General features: G+C 42.5%; 1 protein-coding gene across 9 annotated transcripts in view; it reads left to right on the forward strand.

Annotated features, from left to right (window-relative positions):
* The first annotated feature begins 772 nt into the window (after positions 1-772).
* The window catches only part of PLEKHH1 (pleckstrin homology, MyTH4 and FERM domain containing H1), a 54,696-nt gene continuing 40,513 nt past the window's right edge, over positions 773-14,955 (forward strand). The window contains exons 1-4 of one of the 9 annotated variants that reach the window (XM_064658347.1): positions 4,039-4,073; positions 4,192-5,365; positions 7,988-8,090; positions 9,347-9,522. In XM_064658347.1, the coding sequence (XP_064514417.1) occupies positions 9,397-9,522 (126 nt within the window). In that variant the 5' untranslated portion in view covers positions 4,039-4,073; positions 4,192-5,365; positions 7,988-8,090; positions 9,347-9,396. Of the gene's footprint in view, positions 3,105-4,015; positions 4,074-4,191; positions 5,366-6,117; positions 8,091-8,118; positions 8,468-9,144; positions 9,232-9,346; positions 9,523-14,955 lie in introns of those variants that run through there. The other 8 variants (XM_064658348.1, XM_064658349.1, XM_064658351.1 and 5 more) reach the window with 8 other exon arrangements.

Here is a 14,955-nt window from a genome sequence, read left to right on the forward strand (position 1 = left end):
GCTGTAGGCTGTAGACTCAGAAACAGATTCAAAGAGTGCTGTGGTATGTGGGAACGTTTTGGGCTGCATACCAGCCAATGCCAGGCACAAAAAGACCACACAAAACAAATATACTTGCAAGGACTGTTTTCCTTCTCAGCTTGAAGACTCCCACATGCCATCCTTCTTTCTTCCCCACTCTGAAACAGGAGTTGAACAGGTACACACCAACATGCTGATAACAATCCCAAACTGACTTTTTAAGCACCAGTTGTCTAATCTATGTTCTAGATAAACCAATGAGAATACAAGCATTAGAAAACATTAATTATTGTGTTTTTATAGAAGAGAAAGTTAAGTTTTTTATCACAGGCTGCTTTAATGATAGTTGATGGCTTCTTATTCTATCAGGAAAAGACATAATGAAATCTGGTATGTGGAAGCCGGAACTGGAGAAATCCAGAGATGAAGCAAGGGGAGAGCTATTAGTACTGAGAATAACACTGAAGTTGCCCCTGGGATGACTCCCTAAGGAAAATGGGAATTTTCCATTGTTTTGCTCCGTGCCAGTCAAGACTGTATATATAAAACATATGCTCTCGCTCAAATTCTGGCTTGAATAGTAGACATAAGTGTCTTTGTGTGTGAAGTGTGACAAGATGACCATAATGCAATCAAAACCAGCTGACAAAGTACCTGAGGGCAATGGTTTCCTGGCCCTCCCACTGGGTCCTCCCACGAGCAACTAGTTTGCAGTGAGGTGATCCACAGCTGCCAGTCTCTTATTTTTCTGCTGCATGAGCTTGTCATTGCTGATTAGAAGGGAAGCAAGGCAGGGGGTTGCAAGTCTGTGTTCTGTCTGTCAGCACACTGCAAGCCCAGGGGAAAGAGAGTAAAGGAATTAGGCACAAAGGCTATTTTCAACATCTTGAAGCCTGTAACATCAGTGGAATTCAGAGAACTAGTATGAAGCCTAAGTTGCCTGTGGAGAGAGATAAGTACCTCAAACACATGTTTCAAGGTCCTGTCTTGTTTTTGTGCAAGTTTTTTCCCACATAGGATTGAGCCTTCTGTGGAGCTCTGACGCATGGACTTTTGGTCTGGCTGGTGTCCTTGCCCCTTTGGTAAGTTTTCAGCAGTGCTGTGTCTGGAACGCAATGCTCTCTCCCACCTGCAGAACTGTGACAATTTTGCTTACTAAGAGAAAGAGTTTCTTCTGCTCTCATCTTCTGACATCTCGTTCTCATTTATCTCTTTGTCCTTCTATTTCGGTATCTTGGATATGGTCCTCTTAACAAAGCAGCCTGTGCTTGAGTTGTGATAATGATAGTCTAACAGTACTAGTTCTCTTGGATCTGCCAGTGAATTTGTTTTGTTAATAAGATATTTGCTGTTTATAGTAAATTTTATTTTTTGCTGAATGATTTGTCTGCAAATTGGAAAGACCAGATATACAGTGCTTGAGCAGCCATATTAAAGATAACTGCCGAGGGAAATCACTTGGGAACAATGAGATACTACTTGCTCTTCTTACAACCTTCTCCATCTGAACTCCAAACTACTTTTCTATTTGCATTGTTTAATGGAAGCCACAATTTTATTTTTTTTAATAATAATTTTTAAAAATACTTTAACAGAAGCAACAGAAGACATAAGGAGGCACGGCTTTGAAGAATAATTGCATTAAATACACGGCAGCAGGTTGTGTGAGTGCCGATGTGGTTCTGGGCCTCCAGGGGTTAAAGCAAGGTGTGTGTGCAGGCAATTCTTGGGGAGGTACTTTGTATAAAGTTCAGTGGCTGAGGAATGTCCTGGCAGTCAAGCTTCATTGCCTGGGAAAAACACAAGGCCAGATTGACATTTCAGTAAGTGATACGATCTGGTTGGCTTTGCTGGTGCAAATGAGAGAACTTGACCAGTGCCTTTAAAGGAAGAATAAAAATACCTCATAAAATTCAGATTAAGAAGTATTGTGTTTGCATGCTGTGGCTGAAAGGAGCAGGAATAGGATGGGGAACATGAAGGGAATAGCTGCTTTTCCCACTTTGTCTTTGGTCAGCCTCAGTTCAGGAGGGGATTCTGTAAAGGGTGAAGTTAGCTTTTGCCCTCTGAAATACCTAAAGGGAGATACAATTTGTGCTGCTTCTGGTTATTTATTACAATTCTTTGATAACTGGGAATAATGATTAATACAGGCTCACACTCAACATACAGATTGTAGGCAACTGGAGTCCCTTACACTGGGAATTGGCAGAGAAATCTCTTTGGGTGATACTGTCCCAACAGCCAGCTCCATCTCTGGCTATATTCCTGCCTGTCCTTGCTCAGCTGGCCAAATGAGAGAGCTCCTCACCAGATGCCTATTTCTTTTCAGTTCTTTGCCTGTCTCCATTTGGCTCTCCAGCCACCTCTTTTTAGTGTTATCCTGCTCTATGCCTGAACCAGCTCCATAATGTATGCTTTGTCTTTTAGCTAGAAAGGAACAGGCAACTTCATTCAACCAAATTCCCATGAAACTGGAAATTGATAAGAAATCTAAACCAAAACCATCTTTAGGAAACTGCAGCGTCCTCAGAGTCTTTGGAAATCTGACTATTTATTTGGATAATGAGGTATAGATTTCAGAGTCTGCCTTTATTCACTCCAGTGTCCAAATCTTGACCTTATGTTTTTAGTTATATTTTTATATTTTAACCATTTATTCACATCAATCTTTTCATTTGTGCTTACAGTAAGTGATTTGATACCCACTGTTTCTCTGCTGAGACATCAGTGAAAGCACACTATCAACACGAGGAAAGAATTTACAATGCAAGTTTAATAAACAGAACAATTAAGATCTTGTTTAACCAGGACTAGTGAATAGTGTTGCTTACTGTACTAGGAGATACTTTTGTTCAGTTCTCCTGCCTCTTCCTCCACAGATTGTTGAAGCCTGTTTATTTCAGCCTGCCTTGTTTTGCGAGAGCTCATTTGCTTGAGCTCTCAACAGGAACCGAGGTAGAGTTTCAGAGCATTCGTGGATCTCTCATAATCGTTCAAGACATCATCATTCTGGTGCAGCCCTTCCCCAACAGGCAGCGAGATTACCAGGTCTTTGTATAACACACGTAATATAAATTCTGGTAAGTCACTGTATATTCATGTAAGGGATTGCTGCATGTGAAGTAGCTCTATACGTGGTGGCCTGATGACTGAATAAAATATTCTGTGTGCTGGCAGCTATCATTAGAAATGCTTGAGGCCCTGGACCTGTTTGTTTGAGCCATTTCATATGGGAGATAGCACAAGTACGTGGGGCAGGATGGTGTCCTCTGGTCAGGAGAGGTGTCATTACACTACTTAGATTTTAATCTCTATCCCGGCACCAACCTCATGCCCTGGGACTGCCTACAAGCAGTGAAGGGTGCTTCGGCTGGAGCCTGGAACGAGCCACCATCCCCTCACGGCTGCAGCGGACGGTGAGGGCAGCGTGCTGGTGTGGAGGGCAGCGTGCTGGTGTGGAGGGCAGCTGCCTGCCCGGCTGCTCCACGAAAAAACACCACAACTCTGGCGGTCTGTTTGGGAACATCGGCTCCGAGGGCTGGAAGGTAACTGCAAGGGCGATCTCAGGAGACTCGGTGACAACCCCTGAGGGTGCGGGGTGGGTGGAAAGGAGGATGTCTCCGCCCGCGGCAGAGCGTGGCTGCCGCTCTTCTCCTCTGGGCCGGGCTGCCCCGGCACCCGGCGCCGCCCGCCCCACCTGCTTCACGACCGAGCCCGAGAAGGGGTTAAAAGCCCGGGGCGGGTGATGTCAGTTCCTGCGCTCCTCGGGAGGGCCGGCTCTGATATTTGAGCCGGGCTCTCCCGTTCGAGGGAAACCAAGGAGGGAATGGCAAAGTGCTGAATGGGACAGGAGTCGTGCCGGGCACCTGCCTGCCGCCCTGCGCCGCGCAGCCGCCGCGCCCAGGGCCAGCCCCGCGGGCCGGCAGCCCCGGGAGGCCGCCGGCTGCGCCCGCCGGCGCCCTGCCCTGCCCTGCCCTGCCCTGCCCTGCCCGGCCCTGCCCTGCCCTGCCCTGCCCGGCCCCGCCGGCACGGACCCCGCGCCCGCCAAGGTGAGCGCGGGCGGGGGGGCGCCCCGGGCGGGGAGAGGGCGGCCGAGTGCTCTGGAGGGCCGGTCTGTGCGGGGCTGGCTGTCACAGCCTTTCTTCCCCTTCTTGGCTTTCTTCGAAGGTGATGGTAAGGGGACTGGCGGGAGCGTTCTGGAGGTGATGTTGTGTCATCTCTGTTAACCGAGGTTTGCCTTCGGGTCTGGGACTTTGGCCCTGAAGAGGCGTGGAAGAGATGGGGGGAGGAATGGCCACACGAGGGGGAAAACGCAGCCCAAGTGTAAATGTGTCTGAGTCCTGCGGTTTCTTCTGCCTTTCCGGTAAGCTTCGGTGTAGGGGGCAAGACCTCCGCAGGTAAAATGGCACAACCGGGAGCCCCTGTTCCCGCCTCCTGGCACTCTTAGTAGCCAAGCCACCTGCACTAATGTAGAGGGGAAATTATTCCCTGCTCTCCACTCCCCGGCTCGCGACAAGCCCTGGCCTTCTCACGGCTTTTTGTGTTATTTTTTTTTTTCCCCTCCATGCTCTGCACATCCCAGGCCGCATTCCTGAACGGGAAATGACTGTGTGGCTGAACAATTCCAATGGCCTCAGGGCTAAAAAGCTGGGGGGTGAAACTGGTTATGAAGTGGAAAATGAGGTGGCTGTGGACAGGGATTTGATTAATAGTACGGGATTTCTCCACTGAGTTTTGCCCATACTGCTGACCCCTTTGGTGCTGATGCAGTGACACCGGAGGAAACCTCTCTCCCTTCATGTGTTACATTTATCACATTTCTACTGATTCTTTTATAGTAAGATGGTAGCTAAAAGTTAGACCAGTATTCAGGTCTGGTGTTCAGGCAGGGTCTGGTGCATATTACTGGCAGGTGCTCAGAACTGCAGTCCTCCTGTGCTGACTGAATCCCCTATGACAGCCTGGATAAACTGATTGCTGAGCTGAGGAGACGTTTGTATTTGAAATATGGAAATAGTGTTTCACTTGTCTTCTTTGTTTGCACTGAATGAACAAAGTGCAAACACTTTACTTGCATTTATATCTGCAACTGAAAGTCTTCATGTTGATTAATTGTTTTTATTCTTAAAGGGCATTTCAGATGGAAACATACAAAGTCTCTGAAGTGTTGTGAATTCTAGTCTGGATCCACCTACATCTGGGAAATCACTTGATCCTGGTCTAAAAACAAACAAAAAAACCCAAAGCTCAGAAAAACCTCAAAACCCCAAAAAACAACCATGTGACATCTTGGTATAAATTTTAGCTTCATCAGAATTACAACTGGATATGGGCACTCCAAGTAAATATTTGTTTTGTATATTACATTTAGTGTCAGAACTGTCTCTGATGTTGGTCAAAACAGACAGATACATGCATGAGACTTATAGTTTTGACTGCATTTAGCACTTGGCTCAGTCGTTTCCCCCCCAGTGAGTTCTAAGGATTTCGTAGCTCCCATTATCTTCACTGGCAGTTTAATATGTTTGATGCTTAGAACTGAAAATCAAGTTGCTCTTTAAGAAGCAGCTGTGTGCATTTAAGAATTAAGTTTTGAAAATCTCAGCTTGTTTGAAAAAAGTGGCTGCTTCCTATTTTCCAAGTTCCTAAAGTAAGAGGAAATTTGAAAATATCTGACTCCCAACTTATTCATATGTCTAGGGGAAAAAAGACATATGAATAAATTTTATATGAATGTATAACCATAAATATATAAATATGGTTTAGATAACCATATAAATTCTCTATCTGATATGAAAAGGACCAATATCTGGGAAGGCAGGGGAATCAAAGAATGTAGTGAATAAAGACTGTTAAGAATTATGAAAAAAGGCATGTGAAATGGCAGATCCAACAGAAAGGATTTAAAGTCAGTCTATCAAAATAAAGTTGATACTGTAATTCAGAGAGTGAGACAAACTGCTTACATTCAGGAGAATGGGGGAGAAGGAACAATGTATTTTAACAGTAAAAGAAATTTCAGAATAAATTTTGTAAATAAAGTTATAATTTAGGAGTAAGTATCAGACATTGTGATACAAAATCTTTCTCTGAAAAAGCATAAGGTTTTTGCTAGAGGGGAAAAGCTGTAATTCTAGTCTCTAGCCTTCAGAAATAATTTGGTATGATGACACATGGGGAAGTTATTAGCTTAAGTGGAGGAGATGGGGATTAATAGAAGAATGGTAAGATAGACAAATGAGAAAAGAGAATGTGACAACACAGTGGTGAAGAAGGGTCTATTAGATGGTAGGTATTTTACTAGAACAGTTGACTGACAGAGGGGATTAATCTAATGACTCAAAGTAAAATTGTGCGTTAGAAGTAGTAATAAAGTGGGCATAAAACCTGGAAGAGCACTCTTTAAAATCAGCAGAGGAGGAAAAGATATGGTTATGCTAATCAATCACAGGGTAACCATGGGCCTGTTGAATTTTGCAATCAGAGTTGATAAGGTTGGAAGGGACCACAGTGGGCCATCTGGTCTGATCTCCCTGCTCAAGCAAGGTCATTCTATAGCACATTACACAGGATTGCATCCAGACGGTTCTTCAATATCTCCAGTGGGGGAGACTCCACACAGTAAAGAAGTTTTTCCTCATGTCTATCTGGAACTTCCTGTGCATCAGTTTCTGCCCATTGTCTCTTGTCCTGTTGTGTGATACCACAATGGCCAGCAGTACAGAGAATATTGATCTTTTGGAGATCTGACTCAGACATGAGCTTTATTAATCTGTTCTAGTGCCATTGTAATTACCCTCCTGCACTCCGAAGTCTGGCATTTGCAAAGGAAAAGCCAGCTGAGAGTCTTCTGCTCCAGTTGTGTCAATTTGTCTGTGAATGTCGACCACCAGTATAATATGATGGAAAGTGCTAAATGCCTTTACACAAGGCTTTGGTATGGGTGCATGTTGCCTTTCAGATGCAGTTGTGGTCACCCATGACTGTGAAGGGGAGGGAGAAAGATAAAACCTGGCCCTTTTATATGATGTGGTCTGAAGCTGGAACAGGTGCAGAGCGAGAGTGGTGAGCTTTTCTTAGGAGACTAGAGGAGCCCCTTATCTCTAGCCTTGCAAAATCGGGTCTCTTATGGGAAGCTTTTGATATCTACAAACACATCAAGGGGTAAATATGAGGAAGGGGAAAAATACTAACTAAGCTGAAGGGCACTAATCTACAAGAATGAACAGATACAGGCTGATTATGATTATATTTATGCTGGTAACTGGAAGGCAGCTCGTTAGAGGGGTGAGGTTCTAGAACAACAGGAACAGTGGGAGCAAAACTGCATGCACAGTTCTAGGGAAGAGAGTGTTCATTTATGAAAGGGATTATATGATGCAGTTGTCCATAGTGATAAGGAATGAGGTGTAATGATTCAGGATATCTATCCCAGTCTTAGACTTCCTATTCAGAATAGGATATTTTAGTTCAACCAAAAGTTATGGACTATATGGGAAAATTACTTTTGCTCTGGCATAAGCTGTGTGGTACATCAGTTTCATTTTGCTTTGTGCCATTAGAGTTCATCCCATTCATTTGTATGTCCTTTTTGAACTTAAGCTTTATGAATAAAGACTAAAATCTCTTTATACTTGTATGAAAGAGAACAAAATTTCATTTGAGAGCTGAATTATTATGTACAAAACAGAGTTAGCTGTAAACAAACTTATGGTGGTGTAGCATCCTTCCATGACTTAGTGCCCTCTTTTGGCTTGGGAAAGACTATTGATAGCAATACCTTAGAGGGAAACCATACAGTGTTGAGATGGGTACCAAAGGTAACCTGGTTAAATGCATGGCAAGGAGCTAGGGCTAGAGATTAGATCGATGTGCTGGACGGGCTGTGGAAAAGGATGGCCTTTGTTTCTGTAAAACTGTAAGTGTGCTGCTTGTAGAATAGTGGTCTTCTTTCCTGTTGCAGAATGTTTTCAGTGATGCAGTGCTGGACACATGAGTGTGCCTTTGCCTTGTTTTACTTAAACCTGCCTTCTGACCTGGAATAGTGTTCCATATTCATTGGAAAGGTAGACAACTTGCTGTCTGGGAAACTTTCTATTACTGAACAAAGCAACCTGTCCATAAAATAACTTGCAGGTAGTGTTTGTAGCTAAAGGGTATAAAATGTGTCTTCCTTAACTTGGAACATCAGAGATATAGCTGAATAGAGTGGCTTGCTGTGTTATGTATTCTCACACTATTATATATTCTCAGGGTAACTTGAATCTCAAGTCTTAGGAGCAAATGACAAGTGGGTACAACTAGAGGGGCATCTTAAACTTTTCCACTCTGCAAAGGCAGATGTAAAGACAATGAGGCTGAGTGACTTCATTGCTCTCTCTCAAGTCTTGGTCTGTTCCTTGGTCAGTCACAGCCTGGGACTTGCAAGTTTGTCTATGGGCAGGTGAGAAGCTCCTTTAACAAGGATTTAATTGTTTTGATGAAGTTGAGCTAATAGCTGTTCTGGCTATGTAAACATTCATTATTGTAGAATAATACAGCTGGCTGCTGGACTACAGACACGGAGTTGATCTTAAAAACCTTTTTGTTCACAAATGCCTTATTATTCCACCTGAAGTCTGGAAACGTGGGGGCCTTGCACTCCATGCCAAATTTCACGAGTTTGTGGTGCGCTGTTGGGAACTAGACGAACTACCATCAGACCTACGTGATGCAGTCATCATCACTTTGTATAAGAAGAAAGGAATTAAATCAGATTGCTCAAATTACCGTGGTTTTACTCTGCTCTCCATTGCTGGCAAAATCCTGGCAAGAATACTCTTGAACAGACTCATACCCGCTATAGAAGAAGGAATTCTACCTGAAAGTCAGTGTGGTTTCAGAGCCAACAGGAGTACCACAGACATGGTGTTTGTTCTCAGACAACTGCAAGAGAAGTGTAGGGAACAGAACAAAGGTACCATACTGGTACAAAGAAGCCAGAAGTAAAGCTACTAATCTCTGGGTAGAAGCTGAGCAAGACTGTAAGGGTAGCGGTAAGGCTGTTTCTGGAATATACAGTATGATGCATTAGTAAATTATTTACTCACTCTACAGGTAAAAGTTTATCCATTAAGAGTAACCTCTGGCAGAGGGCAATATCGATAACTTGGGATAGTACCACTTCATCTTCTGCTTGGGGAAGAAATGACCTTTGTTACCAGTTCTGTAAGATGGTCTAGACACAGGGGGTGATAAGTTCCTAGTCTAGGAAGACTAGACACAGGGGGTGATAAGTTTGTCCTTCTAAAATACGTGTTTTTTTTTCCTTTCTATATTGTAGGTTTTTTGGAGCACCTCAGATGACATCCTAAATGGGTGATTAACTTCACAATGGCAGAACTCACACTGGAAAATGGCAGCTGTATGGACTGGCAAAAGCGATGCCTTGCGTTGGAGTCCCAGCTCTTCAAATTCCGCTTGCAGGCAAGCAAGATCCGAGAGCTGTTAGCTGAGAAGGTGAGGCAGTGGTGATGACTTCTGCTTTGCAATAAGTTATGACATGAAAGCAAAAAGTCTGTAAGTGCTGAGGTATCCAACAGAACTGTTACTTGCAGTAATGATTTCTTTCTCGATTACAGTATGTTTTTGCACTCTGCTTATTACTCAAGATGCAGAGATGTGCCTGTCTGAGTGGTGAGAATAAATTCTTTATTAGTGAAAATAAGAATTTGGCCTTGTTTACTGCAAAATCACCAAGTATTTGGACTCTGGTGGAAAACAGTATATCAGCAAGATTCTGGATATCTAAAGTGACTGAGGCAGCTGCAGAGCAAAGATGGATGCTGTGGGTTAGAACATCAGTATTGGGACTTGGCTGGCAACAGAAAAGCTTATAGGAGTGCAAATTATGCTATAATGTTAAAAAACTAGACAAGGGTACATGTATTGCCATAGTGTTAGAATAACATTTTATATCCAGTCAAAACATTCTGGGGATGCTGAGGAGCAGGGCCAGATATTTCGAGATCTGAATATTAGAAACTTGCTGAGCATCTGTGGTTTTAGAGGCATCTCCTACTAATCTCTTTCAAGTGTACTCAGTGAATTTGTTTACATCCTAGGGGAGAGGACTGGCAAGATTTGAGGGTTTTGTTGGAGTTTTCTCTTTTGTTTGTTTTCATCATGGTGTGAATGTTTTGTGTTTTTTCTTTACCTTAGATTGAGTTTTTTTTCAATTTGAATTAAAGCTTTTTCACTAAATTTGTATAAAATCCAAGTTTGTAGGTTGCTGTGGGGTTCCTTCTTTTTTTTCCAAATGTGGCTTACATTATTACAGTCCAGTCCAAGATTGCTCAGATATTGCTCAAATATTTACTGTTGGAAAGTGAGAACAGATTCCTTCAGTCACAGTTTACTAATGATATTAAAATCTGTACAACTAGGTACAGTTTACTGTACCTGATGACAGATACGTTCTAAACTCACTTTTGCCCTATTTTGTATTACATAACTTCTGTGTGTATATTCTTGTTTGTTGATTTTGGATGTAAAAACATCAAAATGTCAGCTACTTCAGAGTGGAGTAATTTTCATCCTTGCTTTCACTGTAATTACATTTTTAGTAATGCCATATAGTGTATGAGATTCATTCTACCCATCATATTTTAATGAATTATGCAATTTTAATCACCCTTTTCATCTCTTCAAGGTAGCTTCTGAGGTGGACCTTGGTGATTACTTACCTTGAAAAACATTGAAAGTAGTTGTAAAGTCCACTTAGATAAAGGCACATTAAAAAAATAATTTATAGATGCGGCCCAGGTCTGGTAAAGAGAATCAGTATTCATTTGGTGTGTTATGGAATCTGTGTCCTTGTGCTTTCTTAATATCTGTTTTGAGAAGCTTTCTGACTACCCACACACAAAACAAACCTACGTAGAAGACTTTCTTTCTGGAGAACAGACTTGCTAGGTATCTTTTGACTATTTCTTTAGGGAGGGGCTCCATGGCAGAGAATGAAATTTTCATCTTCTTCAGGGGGCTCCTCAAGGAAGGGACCTGACTGCCATTAATCCAGCCTCTCAGTCAAAGCGATGTTCCCTTTGTTAAAATTAAGGAATAGCTTGGTTCAGTGATCAGGTTATTCTATAACTACCTGTACAGAACTGTTGTAGGCTTACTTGAAGGTTCAAAGAGCTAGCAGGCTTGCAGTTCTCTGAATGTCATGTGGGAAGGGGAGAGCCTCAGACACCGTGGGGCAGCTCCAGCAGGCCCTCCTGCTGCAGGTGGACTCAAGGCACCAGAGCAGTTGCTCCGCACAGAGTGCTCATGCTGAACACTGTTGTTGGGAAGTGTCCTCTGCCTCAGGTTCCCAAGTGGTCTGTAACAACTTGCTCAGAGATCTTCCCTTCTCAGTCACCACAGGGCTCCCCAGCAGTCACAGCAACAGGGGCTTGTATCTGTGCTGCATCCTTCTCCCGCTCAGGTGGCCAGTGATGCAAAACTGAAGGAAGTAAATGGTTTTCAATAGTGATGCCAGCTTCAGGGATTTTTATCACAGATTTTTATAGCAACTGTGATTTTTAATCTTTTTTTTCTCACTGTTCTATCTGAGAGAATCAAGAGATTCAGACTTATTTGAGAGTCCTGCATTTCAAAAAAGGTTTTTTGAGGTAGTGTGGGGGGATGATTTTGGAAAAGTATGTAGTGGGCACAGTTTGAATCTGTGTTGCCAACCTGTGGTGAACATTGTCCTGAGATACTCCCAATATGGTTTGTAGCAACAGGAAAATTATTTTTTAAAAAAGTGATTTAGATGGTGAAAGTGAAGAACAATGTTAACAGTGGTGTGATACTTGCTTACCAGCCAGGTTGTCTCAAGGGTTTGGAAGTTACTGATTGAAAGGCTTGGAAACCTGATCCCCCACATTTTAAATTATTCTTTATAACTAATTTTATTACTTAAAGACAAGTTTTACTATTTTAACTCCCAAAAAACCCCAACCACTCACGCCTGGCATTGGTAGTACAATGTGCTCCAACAATTTAAGTACTTGAGATTTTTAAAATCCGCTTAGATTGAATAATCTAGATCACAGTTCAGAACATGAGGAATTTAAAACCCAGTGGTTTAACCGCCAGTGCCCTAGTTCACATGGTGTGAACTTCCACGTTGATAGCCTGGTCTCAGCTATCGAACAGAGCTGCCCAAGCTGGGCAGAGCCTGGCTGTTGGTCAGTACAGCAGAAAGACCCCAGCCCCTGGTCTCCCTGACAGAGCCCTGCCATCCTGCTGGACCCCCATAGGGCACAAGGCCCCTGGGTCCTACCTTGTTGTAGACATTAGCAGGGATCTATTCCCCTTGGAAACTGGCAGTTGTTTTCACTCTGACTGTCTCATACACACACACTGAAAAGGGATACTCCTCTGTTGGTGAGCGGCATAGTAGATCGTTGCCTTGGCAGCAAGTTGGCCTGGTTAGGAGTGAGCACTGGAACAGAACAACAGGAGGAAAAGGAAGCTGAGACATGCAGAAATTTTTTTCACTCAATTTTATGTAGCCTCTTCTGAGCCATCAGGAGAGGGAAAGCCTCTGTGAATGGTTGATTGGAGGATCTTTTGCAGCTTTTAGAAGGGCCATCTGGGTAACATTTAACCTGCTTTTATCTTACTTCAATAAGCAATGAACATTTGGAAAAAGGCTCTTTTGTGTTGTGCAAGCATGGCTATTCAACTAGTCCTGTTTCTCCCATACAGACTGTCTGGGCTGATGTTTGGGAGAAGAGTTTAATGAATTGGGCATGGTCACTAAGTTTTTTATATGACCTGGGTCACCTTGCTGAGTGGCATTTGTCAAATTATAAAGCATTTTGAATGAAAGGACCCATGTAAGTAACAAGCATTATTATTAATTCATTGAGGGATTTGAAAGAGCCTTACAAGCATGGGTGTATTAAATCTGAATGTGCTGCAGTAAGACCACTGACACTGGGGATGAGCAAAATAATAATTTTGTGTACATGAGAAACACAGTTCGTAGTAGTAGGACAACCCAACAATGTAGTACAGGAAGTTAAGAAAAGTACAAGTTCATTTAAGGCTACAGAGGGAATTAGGGTGACAAAAGTAATTGATTTGACTGGAACGTAGCCAAGTCATCCTGGTTGCAAAAGAACTTTTTAGTGATCAGGGATGGTCCCAACATACATTCTCTATCCTGATCAGGATCTAGAACTGCTAGCAATGCAAAGCAAACTGTCATGAGGCTGGGACAACAATGAGTTTTTCAGTCAGAACAGTACTGTCTTAAAATAACCTGAGTCTTTCATGGAGATTGCCCACCTTTGGAAAAAGGCTCAGAGTTCCTTCTGTGCTGTGAATGTAGACCCTGTCAATTAATCAGAAAACTAATGGAGATCATTGATTCTGAAGCTACTGTCTTAAACAGCCTTTGTTTCATAAAGTGTATTATGTCTCCATAATAGTTATGTTGGCATCTGTCTTTTGCCAATATATTTTGCTGCTACCTGTCTGTGGTGGTGACTACCCAGAGACTAACAGATAAATGCATGGGTACATCACTGTTCCTAAGGGACACATACTCATGTTGTAGCACAGACCACTGCTCTGAGTGTTAGATTGCCTTGAGCTCAGTCTCCTCCAAGACTCTTAATAGTCTTTGGTTAGAGTGGCATTGTCTGTGCAGTGTTCTGTGGCATCTCTCTGATCCTCTGCCAAGCAAGCATCCTTAATTTGGATATTAAGCTACATAGACTGTGATATCCTTAATTGCTCTACTGAAAAAGTAAACCTGAGAGGTATCGTGCTAAATGTGTCACTTTCTGATCTTCATGGTTTGAATTTGTCATTGCTTTTTTAGTTACATGACTACTGAGATGTCTGCATATATGTACCTTTCTGGTATGTTTGTTGATAGGTGTCAATCTGCTCTTATGATCAATGGGTGCAAATGGAAAGAAGAATTGTCTTGTTGCTGTCTGAAAAAGGGAAATGGAAAGGCAGGAATGCTGCCACATCCATTCTGGGTGATCAACCCAAGAGGAACAAGTCTCATTTTCAGAAGTACTGGTTTGGTCCTTTTAGTGACCAACCTGAATACTTGACTCCAGTGCATTATCAAGAACTGTAAAATGCATTGGAGAAAAAAGGAGCTCAGTTCCCTTTAATAGTTAGTTTTCTTCTTGAAGCTTGATTCTTTTAATCTTCTGAAGGTGCTTCTGTGTCATTCTTTCTGTAGTAAAACACAAGTAGGTGCTGGAAATTCTTCAAATTTTGCAGCTTAGTGGATGGTACTTAGTGTCACTGATTTCATAATTCTGGGCTTAAATCTGAGACCCGTCGAAGCAGGGCAGATCGTGAAAGATGACCTTGAAAGCACCAAATTGGATAGTAGGTTGCTTCAAAAAAAAAAAACAACAAAAACTCAAAAAATGGGCTCTAGTGGTAAATTATTAGAGGAACCCCAGGTATGGGGGGTATCTACATTTCATGAGAGTGGAGTGGTTTATGTACATTTAGGATAAAATTCTATTCAGTGTCTTTTGACTTCAATAGCACCAATGCTCAGATGTGAAATCACCGAATTGTCAGTTTGCAAAGCTGTTTAAATTGCAAAGAAGCATAGGAAAGTTAAGATCATTGTTAATCTTATGAGTTATGAGCCTATGATGCTTTTGAAGGAAATGCAAAATATTCATATGTCATAATGTGGCATCATAGAGAACCTGCCGTGAGCTTTCCAAGATGTATTAATTTTTATTTACCATTGTGAATGAATCCTAGCTAAAATAAAATCAGGGAATAATGGTGCACTGTAGACAGGCTTCTTGCAGGGACAGCCCATGGTGTGTAAATTGTAGAGTTGAGGTCAAGACTTTGGGACTATTCCTTTGACCCATGTAATGAATGATGAAGTTCACTAATGAGACA

The sequence above is a fragment of the Pseudopipra pipra genome, chromosome 6 (assembly GCF_036250125.1).
Source record: "Pseudopipra pipra isolate bDixPip1 chromosome 6, bDixPip1.hap1, whole genome shotgun sequence".
Classification (NCBI taxonomy): Eukaryota; Metazoa; Chordata; class Aves; order Passeriformes; family Pipridae; genus Pseudopipra; species Pseudopipra pipra.